Source organism: Ambystoma mexicanum, chromosome 3p (assembly GCF_040938575.1).
Source record: "Ambystoma mexicanum isolate Mex_15411 chromosome 3p, UKY_AmexF1_1, whole genome shotgun sequence".
Taxonomy (NCBI): Eukaryota; Metazoa; Chordata; class Amphibia; order Caudata; family Ambystomatidae; genus Ambystoma; species Ambystoma mexicanum.
Window position 1 is genome coordinate 1,220,922,156 of NC_090925.1, and position 15,820 is coordinate 1,220,937,975.

The 15,820-nt window shown below is 47.0% G+C and overlaps 1 protein-coding gene and 1 long non-coding RNA gene across 8 annotated transcripts in view; one reads left to right on the top strand and one right to left on the bottom strand.

The window, feature by feature from the left end:
- SLC4A9 (solute carrier family 4 member 9) overlaps positions 1-15,820 on the bottom strand; it is a 1,170,242-nt gene that overhangs the window by 134,315 nt on the left and 1,020,107 nt on the right. For all 5 annotated transcript variants that reach the window (XM_069652671.1, XM_069652669.1, XM_069652668.1 and 2 more), the window contains one exon: positions 8,784-8,897. In XM_069652671.1, the coding sequence (XP_069508772.1) occupies positions 8,784-8,897 (114 nt within the window). The remainder of the gene's footprint in view (positions 1-8,783; positions 8,898-15,820) is intronic.
- Positions 1-15,820, top strand: part of LOC138581378 (uncharacterized) — a 229,543-nt gene that overhangs the window by 71,895 nt on the left and 141,828 nt on the right. The window lies entirely within an intron of this gene.

The window sequence follows — 15,820 nt, forward strand, 5'->3', positions numbered from 1 at the left end:
ACTCCAAGCCAACAACGCAGCGAGCATCTGCATATGAGATTATTCTTTCTAGCTCAAACATATACATAGTACGGTGCAAGACTGTGAACCCAGCCGCTTTCTTGACAGAAATGTGTACTGACGAAGATCTAGCCAAACACGATTGTGTCACATTTGAAGGGTAGGAGGAAGACATTCCCAAGGCCCGAGGCTGCCCACTCGAGGGGGGGAGGTCATGTTCATTGGTGGTTCAACCACTATTGACCAGGACACTGGCTTGAGACATACTGGTGCAGCATTTGTCCATTTTTCGGATGGTGAATATGAAATTTTGATGCAGAAAAGTCATGCAATTATCAGCCTAAGTGGCTGAATTCATAGCGCTCATTGAGGCACTGCAGGCATCTCAAGGGTGTCACATAACCATTTGCTCTGACTCAGCCTAAGTCAGCCTTCCATCAGCCTACAGTGCATGCAGGGCTTGTCTGGTGGAAAAAGAGGGGGTTTAGAAGGGCTGGCGGATCTCCTGTGCAATACGCAGAGTTGCTAGACAAGCTAATTGATGCGTTGTCCCAACCTTCCATACTGGCGGTCGTACAATTTGCCGCCCACACCCACTACACAGACAAGGTCTCTCTTGGTAATGCTGCCATGGATGTGCCAGCCAAGGTGGAAGCATACCTTCCACTACTGCCGATCTCCGAGTACCCCGTTCTCATGCTAACTGCTGTACAGCTACAAGCGTCTTATAATGCCTTACATATTGTGCAGCTCATTGATTCACAAGGACGAGTGCTACAGGAAGAAAAAGATTTGTGGGTAAAGAGAGGGTGTAAGCAATCCCCGACCGTCTTGTTGTGGAGACAGGAGATATCTGGGAAAGCAGTTATGACACACGAAAGGATGCTGGTCGCATTTGAGCAACTACATCATCCCTCTCATATTTCCAAACAACATATTGCTGCAGATATACAGGAGGACTGCTCTGCCCCCAAACTGCAGGAAATACTAACTAAAATGGTTATCAACTGCACCACTTGCCAGACTTACAGCAATGGGCTATTTGATCGTTGTTGTATGACCCTTCTCACGATGGGTTGAGGCTGGTCCTTGCACACATCCAGACGCAATAAACGTGGCCACATTTCTGGCCAGAAAGGTATTTTTCAATGGGCTGTGTGCGAAGTATTAAAATCAGACAATAGCAGCGGTATTATTGGCCCTAAAGCATTGGATGTGTACCATTTACCATCCCCAGGCCAACGGCATGGCAGACCGGATAAATGGATTGTTGAAAAAGTAAATTGTCCAAATTGTGTGCTACTCTGAAGAAAAACTTGCTGCTAGCCCTATTTAATCACACAGCCCTGCAATGATCATTACTTATTGCCCCATGAAAATCGTAACAGGGCAACACATGCATACGCCTCTCTCACCCATTAGGAGAGCTTCTGATGCTCAGAGGGCTGCGTCCCTTTGGGAGAAGAGTTTCAGAATTATTGGACTGCGTTAACAAAAGTGATACAATCTATTTCTCAACAGATTGCACCTCCCAGGTCAGAAGAAGCTGCCAACGCTACAAGTGAGGCATCAGCACTGTCACCTCCTAAGCAGCTGTTCCCCTGGGACTACGTATATGTGAAGAACTTCATTCACCAGCGGAATCAGCCTCGATACAATGGCCCTTTTTAGGTCATCTATGCTACTCCACTGGCGGTGAAGGTTTGAGAGTTAAAAAATTGGGTGCACTTGTCTGATGTTCGAATAGTGCCCCCATTAGCACACCCTGTGCAGTCCTAAGTCAAATAATACATCTACCACTGTGCATCTCAACAAAGATTCTATGCATTATTTGACCAAACAGTACACTCTCACACTCTCCAATATGTACAATTCCGATTATTCTATTTATAAGACAAGATACAACACATATGTTGGTAGTGCCATATTTTCTTATTCTTATATGTGTGTTCTACATTATATAGCTGGATTGTTGCCAATTTTGTGTTTGGACTAGTTATGTAATTAGGGTTTCTTTTTATATTGGACGAACATATAAAAGGGGGGGAGTGCAAATGCAACAGTTACTAATGGGCTTGTTGAGCATGTAAATATCACCAAAACTACAAATGTGTCCTACATTACACAACACTGCGGCCGTGGATCCAAATGTTCAGGGTGCAGTTAACAGCACTGTCAATAATACTAACACATACAGTGATCCATTTTATATTGAGAATATTACTCAATCCTTACTGTTTTCCTTATTTCCTAATGCTTTTTTATAAAATAAGTTTTCATTAGATCAGCCTTTTTGGTGATGCATATAAAAATGTTTTAATTTGTGGTAAAAGATAGAATAGAAGGGTGAAATATGCCGCTTATCGTGGACTTGGCTTAGATACAGTAGATGTGCACCACCCAGAATTGAGTAACAGCTGGTATGCAGACATTAGTTCAGTCGGGAGGAAGAGGGTTAATGGTAGTTGTTATATGTGCATGTTGATACCACACGCATTGGCAGCCCCCAATGTCTTAATACCGCAGGAAATGCCAATTCTGGAGACTCCATGCCTGGTACATCTGGCACTGTGTAGGCTGTGAAGCACTTTCCAGGTGAAGAGTGAGCAGCCGGAGGTGTTGGACCCCGATTAATCACAATGTGGGCAAAATACAGTGTCTACTATTTGAAAAGACCTTATTTGACGATTGAGGGAGTGCGACTTGTGGCGAACAAGTGGCAACAGACGGAAATTACTTGTATGGCAGGAGCGCGCATGGGCTTTGGAGATGAAGTGTTGGCCCGAGTGAATAAAGCATGTGGACAATTCTGGAATGAGCATGTCGCAAAGCTGACATGGATCGAAGCAATCGAGAAACCAGTACAGGTGCAAAAGCAAGAGACTTACGAACTTTGTTTTTACTACAAAGGAACTGTTTTCGTGGGGGCCAACCAACAGTGCGACACAATTTTGCTCATTCCAGAAATCAAGTAAGGCACAGCTGCAGTAAAGGACTATTACTGGGTATGTGGACTTCAGGTGTTCTTGCACCTCCCGCCATCATGGAGGGGCTACTGCTCGCTGACCACGCCGCACTCAATGCTCATCGAGATCCCTGAAGACCACCTAATAGCGGGATCAAAAAACATGCTTGCTCCAACTCTAGGCCCAATATTATGGGGGCACACCAAAAGCCCATTGCAGAACCCCATCTTTCACATCTTACCGGATAAAAAAGAAAGAAAAGCTGTGCAGAAAAAGAAAATCATATTATCTGTCTCAAGATTCATCAGAACTGCTCAAAGAAATACCTGATGAATATTGACTGTACAGCAAAGAAGAGATCTTTTTAGCAGCTTTACTACTGCCTGGAGTGCAGATGGCTGCTAATGCCAAGTGGTTGCAGATAGTGCAGTGGGAAGAAATACAGCTAGCGAACGACAACCATGCAAGGTCTTAACTCAATAAAGGTCAAGATGCGTGTAATAAGATTGATGACCCTCCAGAACAGATATGTTCTCGATCTGCTCACGGCTATGGAGGGCGGGGGGGGGGGGGGTTTGCCGCAAGATTGGCAATTCTATCTGTACATTTGTGCCCCCAAATGACACGGAGAACGGCTCCTTGACACACGTAATAGGAGCACTTCATACCCTTGTATCACGCATGCAAGCAGAAGCTGGGATACAAAGGGGCGAACGGTTTCATGACCTCTTCTCTTGGGCACCATCCTGGTAATATCTGTGTAGACACTTGATGAGGCATGCAGCCGCATGTAGGACACTTCTCAGGGGCAAAAAGAAGAACAGGAGGCCTTGGAGGAGGGCATTGCCCTCATCCAAGTGGGATAGGACCAGTGCTTGAACAGTGGATCTAAAGCTGTTGAGAGGGAGGAAGGGCTTCACTTTCAGCAAGAGGGAGAGCTGTTACCAAGCTGCCTGAGTTTTCCTAGCTACGTGTGTCTTGAAGGAGAAGTGTTTGTCAATGTGGAACCCGAGGAACTTGTCACAGGCAGTGATCTTGGGTGTGAAGCCCTCATGGTTCATGGCTGTTAGCCAGGTATGCATGTCTGGGTGTATGGTGTTGTTGGTGAGGAGTAGGAATTCGGTGTTGGAAGGGTTGAGCTTCAAGAATGCACTGAACAGCCAAGACTGGATCAGCAAGGAGCAGGTTTTGAACTTGTGGATGTCTGAAAATGATGAGTATTAGGGAACAAAGGTGGGCCCAGTACTGTTCAGATATTGTAACTACAGTTGGTGGGGCTGCCAGTTGCTGGGGACTGGTTTACAGTGCACCTAGCTGCCCATAAACCATGCAAGGATTTTATGCTCATGTATGTCATTGCCTGACCTTAACATGGGTCTGTGCTCCCTGAGCTTACTTTAAAGCTGTAATCATATTGGAAGTGGTTGGAATATTTGGATGACTAATGACCTCTGCTCTTGAGTGCCTTTCAAAGCAGTATATATTGCCTCGCAACATAATGAGTTGTTCAGGCTTCTTGATCTTCTACTGAGTTTGCATCTGAATCACCCCTACTTTCCTGTCACTCCTTCGGGTTGTGCTTTGTTTTCTCCACCTAACAGCTTTCTATTCAGGCTGTTGCTCTCTGGAGACTTTCTCCTTGTCTTGCAAGCTGCCTTCCTTCCTGGTGCTGATTTGGAACTGGTCCATCCCTTCCAGGTGGAAGCACCTTCTATGATGCGTAAAGAAAAGCCCATTGTTTTAGTTCCAGTTCAAATCCTCTTGGTCTTTGCCTTTCTGGTCGCTGTCTTTCCTGGCACCAGGTGAAATACCATTCAGGGGGTCCAAAATATTTTCAGTATGTGATTTGCAGATGTATTTAGATTGACGTTGTGCTGCCTTGCTGCAAGCGCAGCTATGTTTACCTTCTCTCTCCAACTTCGCTGTTGGTATTCTCGCACTGGTCAGGTCTGACTCCCTGTGCTCATAAGGGCACTCTGTTCCTCTGACCCCTGAGTACATGCGGGCTAGAACCAGGCCACAACCAAGCCTCCACAGGATATCATAGAGGTCCACATATACGCTTTGCTCATAATTATAGGGAAATCGTCTGCATGCTGCTGATCCACAAATAGTTTCTATCTGCCCCTTTTGTTGTATTTATTTAATTTATTTATTGTACATTTGTTAGGTGCCTATACAGCAGTGTTTTTCAGGTGCCACAAGACAAAAACGGAGGGACGGGGCAGAGGAGAAAACAATAAACAATAAACTGTTCTACTAGGCCTTGTGATATTCGTACTGTGCAAGTGCAGTGAAAAATGAGTGCTGGGGGAGGGGGAAGATCAGGGCGGTCGGGTTGGGAATAGGGAAGGGAGGGAGGGGGAAGTGCGGGAGGCGGGGGCGGGCCCATGGGCTGGGCAAGTGCAAGGGGGAGCCCAAGGAGGGCAAGTGCCAGGGGGAAACCAGAGGTAAGGGTCAGCTAGTGCAAGAAAGGGGTGGAACAGATTCAGACTAGTCAGGGAAGGGTGCCCGAGGGCAAGTGCTGGTTAGGGGTGCTGGGGAGGACTGGTCGAGGAGGGCCTGGTCCCTATAAGATTCCTAAGGGGCAAGGCACCAGTCACAGTGACAGGGGGACAATAGCACAGGAGTGGGAGAGCAAAGGAGGAGGTGAAAAGGAAAGTCTTGAGAAGCTTCTGGAACTTAAGGAGATCCGGCTCAAGTCTGACAGGGGCAGAGAGGCTGTTCCAGAGGAGGCTCCTGCCAATGAATGAGATCTACACCCCACTCTCAGCTTGGTAAAACGTCTGATCTGCAGAGAGTTGGAGCTAGAAGACCGAAGGACCCTAGCAGGGAGGTATTTAGGGAGGGAACGTTGGATGTAGCAGGGTCCCAGGCCCCGGAAAGCCTTGTGGATGATGCAGAGGGTCTTGCATTTCATCTTTGCAGCTACCGCGAGCCAGCGGAGAGCTCTTAGGGCTGGAGAGATTCAGTCCCTGGGCTTGAGGTCAAGGATAAGTCTTGCAGCCCTATTCTGCATAAGTTGAAGAGGGTGAAGGGAGGAAAGAGGCAGATTGAGGAAGAGGCGGTTGCAGTAGTCCAACCTAAAGAGGACCAAGCTCTGGAGACATTGAGCTTCTGGGGAAAGGTGAGGAAAGGGAGAATGCCTCTGAGGAGGTGGAGCTGAAAGTTGGACTTCTTGGCAAGGTCAGTGATATGAGGGGAGAAGGAGAGAGAGGAGCCGAAGATTACCCCAAGATTTCTTGCCTCTCCAGAGAGTGAGGTAACCCAAGAAGGGCAGTCAGAGAGTAGGAGGGAAACAGGGAGCAGGTGTCCCAATGAGGAGTATCTTGGTCTTACTGACATTAAGGCAGAGACCATTAGCAAAGCACCATGCCTGAATATCACTCAGGTATAAGAGAGGAAGAAGAGGAAGCCTTTAGGAAGACTGTGGCCTGTTAATTTCCTTTTCCATGATCTTAACCTCTACGGTTCATAAACTTCATTTACTCATTACATGAGCCACTGCATTTGTACCATAGTCAGGCCTGCTGCAATGCGCACTTTATAGCATTTTGCGTTTCATCATAACGAGTGAAAAGTGTCACTGATTGCAAACAGCAACCAGAACGTGGAAAGCACAAGCCTTTTTTTCTTGCCAAAGGCTCTACTGTGAACGAACATGGTCAAATAACCTGTTCATTGGGAAGGTGCCCACTCTGGAGGGTCTACAACCACGCTTTAGATCACTGGAGGAATAACCATTTGCATATCAGTCTGGTCTCACTCACTTGGGCAGTCCAGCACCGAAATGCTAGGCAATTCCCCTCTGAACAAGAGTACCAACAGCAACCCAAGACACGTGGTTTGGCCTAGTCGAGTTTCACCTGTGAGATGAATCTGTGCCTCTTTAAGCATAGTGAGAAAGGGGTCCACATGTGGATACCCCTGGGTAACTTAGGGTGAAATCCCTGGTTCCTAAACATGCAAAAAGAGGTCTGTTAGCCCTCTACAGAGAACGAACCCAGTGGCAAAGAAATCTGTTCTTTGGGAAGGTGCCCACTCAGGAGGATCTACAACCACGTTTTAGCTCACTGTACCTTTCACAGAGGAATATCAATTTTCATATCAATCTGGTCCCACCCACTTGGGCATTCCAGCACCGAAATGTTATGCAATTCCCCTCTGAACAAGAGTACCAACAGCAACCCCCGATGCGTGTTTCAGTTTCTAAACATACAAAAAGAGGTCTCCGAGCCCCTCTACGGAAAATGAACACAGCTAACACGTGGTTGTAGGCAATCCTGAGTGGGCACCTTCCCAGAGAACATGTCATTTGCCTGTGTTTGTTCTCAGTAGTGGGCCTGCCAGACTTTTTTTCTTAATTTTTAGGGACTTGGGGTTTCACCCTAAATTATCCAGGGTAATCCAGACGTGGACTCCTTGCTCTCTGTGCTTAGAGATGCATCGTTTCACCTCTCTGATGAGACCGGACTAGGCTGAAACACGTGTCTTGGGTTACTGTTGCTACTCTTGTTTAGAGGAGAATTGCCTAGCATTTGGGTGATAGACTGACCAAGTGGGTGGAATCAGACTGAAATGCAAATGGATATTTCTCCTCTACAGTGCAGTGATCTAAAATGTAGTTGTAGACCCTCTCGAGTGGGCGCCGTCCCAGACAACAGGGTTTTTGGCCATGTTCGTTCTCGGTAGAGGGGCACGCAGACTTTTTTTTAACCTTTTTGTCTTGGCCGCAGGAATCTGGGCCAATAGGAGGAAGGGGTTGGCAGTCAATGGATTAAATGTGAACAAATTAGGAAGACATTGAAACACCAGATAGCTAGAATGTCTCTGAGAACTCTCTCTTCATGGTACCACTGACCCATAAAACGTAGAAATAAGGCAAGAGAATATTCGCAAATATCCCATGAGAAATCAAATCACGCAGTTTGGAAAACACCAAGAGCCATTCATGCTTGCATGTGTCATAGTATAGCTTTAACTAACCTAATGAGCAGTGACAGCAGTGGCTTAATGTTGGAAACACAGTACGGTAAATCAATCTCCACAAATTGTAATGTGTCCTATCCCGTGGCATAGGCACTCCTACACATCACATGTAGGGCCTTAACCTCTGTAACACTGCCAGGCCTCATCACTGATTTGACATCAATTACTACTCAGAGAATAGTTTGGTGCACATCTCGTCCCTCAAGCTACACTGAAACCTCACTGATTTCGAAACTGGCATCCGAAAAACACCCTGGAACTATTATATAGACTCCAGAACACATGCCAAGACAAACTTATACAAACCCTGAATATAATATAGTACCAGAAAATACGTCTCTCTTTGTCTAGCAAATCATCTACACCTAAGAAGGGCACGTCTGATTCATGGAATTAGTTGCGTGTAAAACGGGGATCTGCGCGCCATTCTGAACGCAAATCCCGGTTTGACGAATGGGGATTTGTGGGCTGAATGGCACGCAAATCCCTGTTTTATATGCAAATAATTCCACGAATCAGGGCCACAATGTCTTATATCGTGTTTCCCAACAACCTAAATTAATGTTAGGAATTCTATGAAAGGAATCAACCAATACCATGCTGTGCGACTATCTATCATTGTCATTTGTCCGCCCTCTTTTACCCCTTCTGCACTCTGACCTCTCCACCTAATCAATGCGTCCATGCTGAAATCCAATGTGAAGCTTGAAAAAGGGCCATTGATAAATACTTTTTTTTAAAAACAACTTGCAATTTTAAAGAGTTTTTAAAACTATTGTTCTCTGTTTTTTAGCACATTTTTAGGAAATCAACAGAAAAGACTCCAACCTTGAATTCACTGGGAACAATGAGTTTGGGGGTTTCCAATCCGTAGTAGGCATCAATTCCACAGAACGTCAGGATTGCGATAATGATTGAAAAATCGCTCACCAGCTTCCTGACCTAAGAAAGGGAAAGCATGCTTTTAAATTTAATTACAATTCAATTTTGTTGTGAAATATTTGAGTAACACAATAGAATACAGCATGATATGCAAAATCAACACTGCATTTCATAAACGCACACATGCTCTGTAACAGCACATGCTAGAACTCTCCACATTCATAAAACCATGGGGCCTCATTACACGGACGGCGGTAAGGGTTAACGGTCACCGTTAATGGCAACGGTGACTGTTAACCCTTACCGCCGTACTACGAGGTCCCTTTGCGGGTTGGTGCTTTAACGCCTGCTTTTTGCAGGCGTTAAAAACCAACCCGCTAAGGGACCTCGGAGCTAATTACGGCACCGCAAAATTGCGGTGCCGTAATTAGCGCCTTCCCCATTCCCATAGAGCCCTATGGGGCAGAAATGGGAATGGGGAAGGGCAATGGCGGAAGGGGGATTTACCGCCCCTCCAACCTTGGAATGGGGCGGTAAATCCCCTTTCCGCCAAGGCGGTGTCGGTATTTTACCGGCATGAGCCATGGCGCTAATAGCGCCATGGCTCACCGCCTTCCGTGTAATGAGGCCCCATAACCATAACTTGAATATTGTGTCAGACTCTATTACTCAAAAGACTACTCATTAAAAGTACAATAACAATTGTATTATTCTGATAATTGCTCTTTCCTTTGGCTCGAACCCTTACTAGTTTTGTTTGGGTAAATTCTCTGTTTATGTCTTTGACTTTAAACTTGCCGTCGCAGGTTGCCTTGTCTGCTGCACAAGGCGGTTCATTTTGAGCAGAAATGTAAGTCTTTCTTACCCAGCATACAGTGTGATCGACAATCAACGGTAGAATATGCTTCGGTGTTTCAAGACTCACTTGCCCAGCTGCATGCTAGGTTGCTATCCAAATGACGTTTCTGGGCTTTACGACTGTCTTAGCAGCAGGAAGTAATTTTAGACAAGTAACCATTCTGAGCTTTAAGATTCTCTTTCCCAGCATGCAGCAGTTTGCGACACACAACAACAGTTCAGGGATTTAAGACTCACTTTTCCAACAGGCAGTAGTTTGAGGAGTTTTAAATACATGATAGCCCTGTGCTTTATGACTCTGTTTCCTAGCATGTAGCATTGTCAGACAAACAGCAGTTCAATATACTCTGAGCTTCAACAATTTCTTTTTGAAAACTCTGTTATTTTAGCATTCGCTGGATATTTTATTTTTGTCGACATGTTACTGTAATTGGCTGACAGTAATTGCACTAAGAGAACCATGATTGTAACAACACTTGTGTAACCAAGGTCCATTCCATGCATGTTTTTGGAAGTATTGTGCCTAAGGTAGCGAAATACGGGCTGTCCCGGTTTTCTGCATACCACGGGGCATTAACATGCATTCTTGTGGATCCTTCTGGGCTGTTGCAGATGCAAAAAAATAGGCGCAATTCATTAGGATCCCAGAATCTCCTACTAGATGAAACTCCATTTCAGGCTGAGATGTAGGTGGACATGTGGAGATTCTGGGGATGCAGACAATGGGCTTCATTCTGTTGTAATGGGATCCTGGGGTGTGTATCCCTTCCCAGGGTTCCACATTCTGAACTGTTGATGGGCTTGGTGGCTGGGCGGCCACAGGGTCCGTTTTTTTAGAATAAAACTCGGTTTATTCTCACAATAAGGTGCCAACTTTCCTAATTTCACTGGCGACGAGCGATAAGGCGAACCCCAAATGAAACGCATTTGTGTACCTCTGTCTTCACCATGTTGCCCAGCCAGGCCTGAGGAGAGGGTGCGGAGGCCAAACCTGCCACCCGTTACCTGATGCGACAGCACCATTATATACAGGCACTGTCAACCTTTTTCCCCCACCGTGGACTGGAGGTTTAGGGGCCGGGACCTTGGCACGAGCACACCAGACGATACCAGCGTTGGAGTGCGCCGACGCTCACAGGCATAAGTAGAGGTCTGAGGAAAAGACCCTACAATGTCACTGTGCGTTGGCATGGCAACCAACTAGATGCTGCAGCGCGGAAAAGTCTGTTCTCCACTACAGCAAGTGCTGCAACATTGCTGCAATTAAGTGAATCCAGCCATCAGCTGCAAAATAGTGAATCCACCCACAGTGAATGTTTGGAAGCTGATACTATGGTGCATACCTGTGTTGATTATTAAAGTATCCATCCAAGATAGCAGCGCTGTGCAACAATAGATTGAATCTGGGTCATAACCCATAATACTTCATACACCATTCAGCAGAGTAATGCCAGACCTCCTCTCGCATTCTTATCGTCTCCAGGTGAGCCTCCTGTATTATGGGATCTCTGGGTAGATGCATTTAAGGTGTATCTAAGAGCAGCCAGTGGAGCTAAGCATACGGACGACGAGAGAGAAGCAACATTTTTGAATTGTTTGGGCACAGAAGGGCTCAGAGTGTTCAGACACTACCTGGCGAGGAAGTACGAATCACTGGCAGCTGGGAAGGAGAACAAGTAGTGAGCCTATACAGGACAGCTTTGAAAAAATTGGAGGGGTGTTTTGAAAAAAGACCCAATGTGGGGTTGGAGTGATACCACATATTTTCCAGAGCACAGAGTGGCAGCGAATCGATCGATTCTTACATTACTGCTTTTCATATCCTTATATCGACCTGCAAATTCACTAGTGTATTGGACAAACACATAAGGGACCAGGTGATGATGAAAACGAGTAATGTCAAAGTAAGAGAGAGACTATGGATTGACAGAGACCCTCCTTTACATAAAGTGATTGAGATAGCAACAGCCATCGAGGAGTCCCGCGCTAGTGTGCAAGTGGCGACGAGAAAGGGGACAGGATGGCACAAGGAGAGACAGTGCAGACTGTGCTAGGACTCAAGAAGGGTGGTGGCGAGACCAGGAGTAGAGTTGAAAAAGTCGATTACCACACCAACAAGAGCGGCAGAGTGCCATTCAGTGTCAGAAGAAGAGAAGTGTGTAGAAAGTGTGGGTGGACTGGCCACTCCTCCTGGGCCAGGGAAGGTCCGGCCTTAAACGTGGAGTGCAGGAGATGCAATGCCAAGGGGCATTATGCCAGAATGTGCAAGTTGATTAGTGAGAGTGGCAGTGTGCAAGGAAGACAAGTGGTCAGGATGGTAGAGTTAGAAAAGGGTGGCAACAGAATGGTGGGGCGTGTGAGCAGTGTGGCACATGAAGGAGTGCTGTGACATGTGGAAGGGACAGTCGGGAAAGGACCGTGGAACATATTAACTGTAAATGGTGTACCAATGGAAATGTTGGCAGATTCTGGTTCACCGCACACTATGATTTCACCTGAACTATACAAGGAAAGTTATGGAAAGGGGGTGTCAACCCTCCAACCTCCTGACATCAATCCCAGTGTGTATGGACAAGTGCCTATCAAAGTCCTGGGGTACAAATGGGCTTGAATAGAGTTCAAGGGGTGCAAAACTGAAGGGAGGTTGTATGTAGCGCACAAAGGAGGCAGTGTCCTGGGATGGGACGAGCAAGCCGCTTTTGAAATAGAAATATACCTGGAAAAGCCATTACTGTGTTGAGTGTGGAAGAGCCATGTATAGCAGAGAGGAGAGTGTCTGCAGATTATTTGAAGAATGTGTTTCCCACCATGTTTTCAGATGAACTGGGCATGTTGCATGGGTTTTCACGTAAGATTATACTTAAGAGAGGGGCAGTGCCTGAGGCACATAAAGGGAGAAAGCTGCCGGTTTTGGCTAGGGAAGGTCTGAAAGTCGAACTTTCCAAGTTGATGGAGGCACGGATAATAGAGTAGACCGAGTCCTCAGAGTGGTTGTCACCGTGGCTTTAGCGTGCAAACAGGATGGGGGTCTCAGGATGTGTGTTGATCTCAGGGAGCTTAATATGAGCATCTGGGTGGATCGACATCCCCTTCCTAATATAAGTGAACTTTTGGCAACCCTAGGGCAGGCTACGTGGTTTTCCACGTTTGACTTGTCTTCGGCATACCATCAAATAAACTTGCACGAGGAGTCTCGCCCCCTCACACCATTTGCCACGCCGTTTGGGGCATACAGATTTTGTCAGATGCTGTTTGGTTTGGCGTACGCATCAACTGTTTTCCAGCGGTTGATGCAAACATTGTTTGGAGAAGTCCATGGAGTAAGTTACTTCCAAGATGGTATACTTGTGTGGGGCAAGGACCGGAGAGAACATGACGAGAGAGTGCTGCAGATGATGCAAATCTTGCGGCATAACTTTCAAATTGGCAAAGTGTCAGGTGGGGGTTCCCAGTGTTACTTTTTAGGGCACATGTTGGATGCGGATGACATAAAACCAAGGAAAGATTTCGTTAAGGTGATGAGGGAAGAAGGAGCACCTCAGGTTGTTCCTGGGAATGACCGAGTACTATGTAACATTAATTCCTTTGTATGCTGAGAAGACTGTGTGCATGCGTGCATTGTTGAAGAAAAATGTCACGTTTGTGTGGACAGAGCATTGTCAGGAAAAGTTTATGCAATTGAAGAAGGATGTGGACATGGCTCCATCGTTGAGCTCATTTGATCCGAAGACTAGGACTGTGCTTACAGTGGATGTGAGTGATGTAGGTCTAGGAGCGGTGTTGGATCAGTGGCTGGGTGGAAAGTTCAGGCCAATTGCATTGGCATCTAGAGTTTTCAGAGATGCAGAGAGGTGTTATGCAGTGATTGATAGGGAGGCTTTAGCGGCTTCTTGGGCATCTACGCAATTCAGGCCATTTTTGTGGGGGATCCCTTACGTGAGCCGGATGGATCACAAACCACTCACATATGTGTTGACCACTAAGGGCATGGGGTCTGTTTCCCCCAGGATTGCCAAGTGGATGGTTGATCTACAAGAGTTTAACTTCAGGGTGGAGAATATTGCTGGTTCAAGGAATGTGGTGGCAGGCTGTTTGTCCCAGTTGCCTGGGGTTGGTCTAGAGGTGGAGCCGGAGTGCAAAGTGAATACCCAGGTCACCTGTGTGCTTCCTGAAGTTGACAACAGTCAATGGGAGAGAGAGTGTGCAGATGATGTGGAGTTGGCTTGAATCAGGGAAGGTTTGCGTGCCGGGTGGGAGAGTGTGAACATCAAAAACGAAGGGAAGGCGTATATGCATGTTTTGAGTGAGTTGGCAGAGGGTCTGTAGAGGATCTCTGAAGGAGATAGGTTGATTCCACTGCTCAGATTAAGGCCCAGGATTGTTGAGTTGGTGCATGAAGGCCATTTGGGCAGATCCTTAATGAAAAGGAGGTCGCGATAATCATATCGGTGGCCTGGGAATGGATGAAGATGTGGAGGAGGTTGTGAAGGAGTGCATAGCATGTTCAGTGAGTGATAAAAGTAAGACAGTGCAGCCGCAGTCTATTTATCCTGTTGACATTCCGGGTGAAGTGAGGTCAAAGTTGGCATTGGACATTATGGGTCCCATGGAAGGACTTGGAGGTGGATTGAGATTTATGGTGGTGTTGGTGGATTACATTTTGTGGTGGGTGGAGGCTATTGCATTGGAAACTGTGACAACAGAGAACATTATTCCGTTTTTGACCAACGTATTTGACAGGGATGGTGTACCAGCTGGTATTGTCACTGACAATGGAGCCCAGTTTGTTTCTTTCTGCATGCAGGAGTTTTTGAGGAACATGCTCATCAGGCATCACAAGACGGCTTTGTACAATCTGTACGCCAACGGTTTGGTGGAGAGGATGAATAGGTTTGTGAAGGGGGCTATTCAGTTGGCTTTTGCAAATGGTTTGGAGTGGAATGTTATGGTGTTGTAGGCACTGACATCTTATAGGTGTACGCCATCATATTTTACAGGTTTCTCAACATTTGAACTCATGAGAGGCAGGAAGGTGGGTTCTAGGTTGAGGATAGTTGCACTCCGAGAGGAGACCCCACCGAGGTGAATATGTCAGATGTGTTGGAGAGGGTGCGTACCCGGCAGAAGAGAGTCAAGTCACAGCAAGAGGGGAAGAAACCCATTGGTGTAAAGGTGGCTGATTGTGTCTAGTGGCACAGTGTGTCTAGTGGAGGACAGAGGACAGACCTCTGTTCATTTTGCTCCGTGATTCCTGCGTGATTCCTGTGAGAAGTCCTTCTACTATTGCTACCGCTGGAGCGGAGCGGAACTTTCTGACCTTCTACTTAAGCACAGCGCATGCGCGGAGCACGGCGCGGTGTGTGGCACAGTGTGTCTAGCAGGGCTTTAAGTGGGCCGGGGCCTGCGGAAATTTCATTTTGAGGCGGGGCCCTGCCGGGGCCCACTAATCTCCCCTGACAGCCCGGCCACTACACGAAAAGGCATTTTTTTTCTACAGCCTGAAGCTCTCGCTCGTGTGCAAGAGCTTCAGGCTTCAGAAAAAAAGGCCTTTCAGCCGTAATGGTGGCGCCACACCTGTGAGGCATCCCTTTAATCAAGGGATGCACATGGGCCGGCGCCACCATTATGGAGAAAACGTGAGGCCGCTGGAAGCAGAGGCCTTGCTTTCTAAATACTGAATCTCCCGCGGATTCGCGGGAGTTTCAGTCTTTAGGAAAAAGGCCTCTGCTTCCAGTGGCCTTACCCTTTTAGCCTTAATGGTGACGCTGCCCCTCCCCAGCTGGCGAGGGGCAGCACCACCATTAAGGCTGAATAGGCGAGGCGCAGTCCCCTGCCAGGCAAGCCTATACAAAATAAATGCAGAGATTAGCATCCTCTCCCCCGAAGGGGGAGAGGATGCTAATCTCTGCAAAAGGCTGTCTAGCAGGGGTGCCAGTAGCCCATTGAGCTGGGGCTTGCCAAGGAGGCGTGGCCTAATGGGCCAGCAGGACCCCGCCGTTAGGCCACGCCCCCTGGATGAGCCCCGGCTCGATTTGTAGTGCCACTTAAGGCACTGGTGTCTAGTGTCCAGTGACCGGAGACCGGAGACCGGGGACCGGACCGGAGGTGAGACAAGCCTAGTGAGT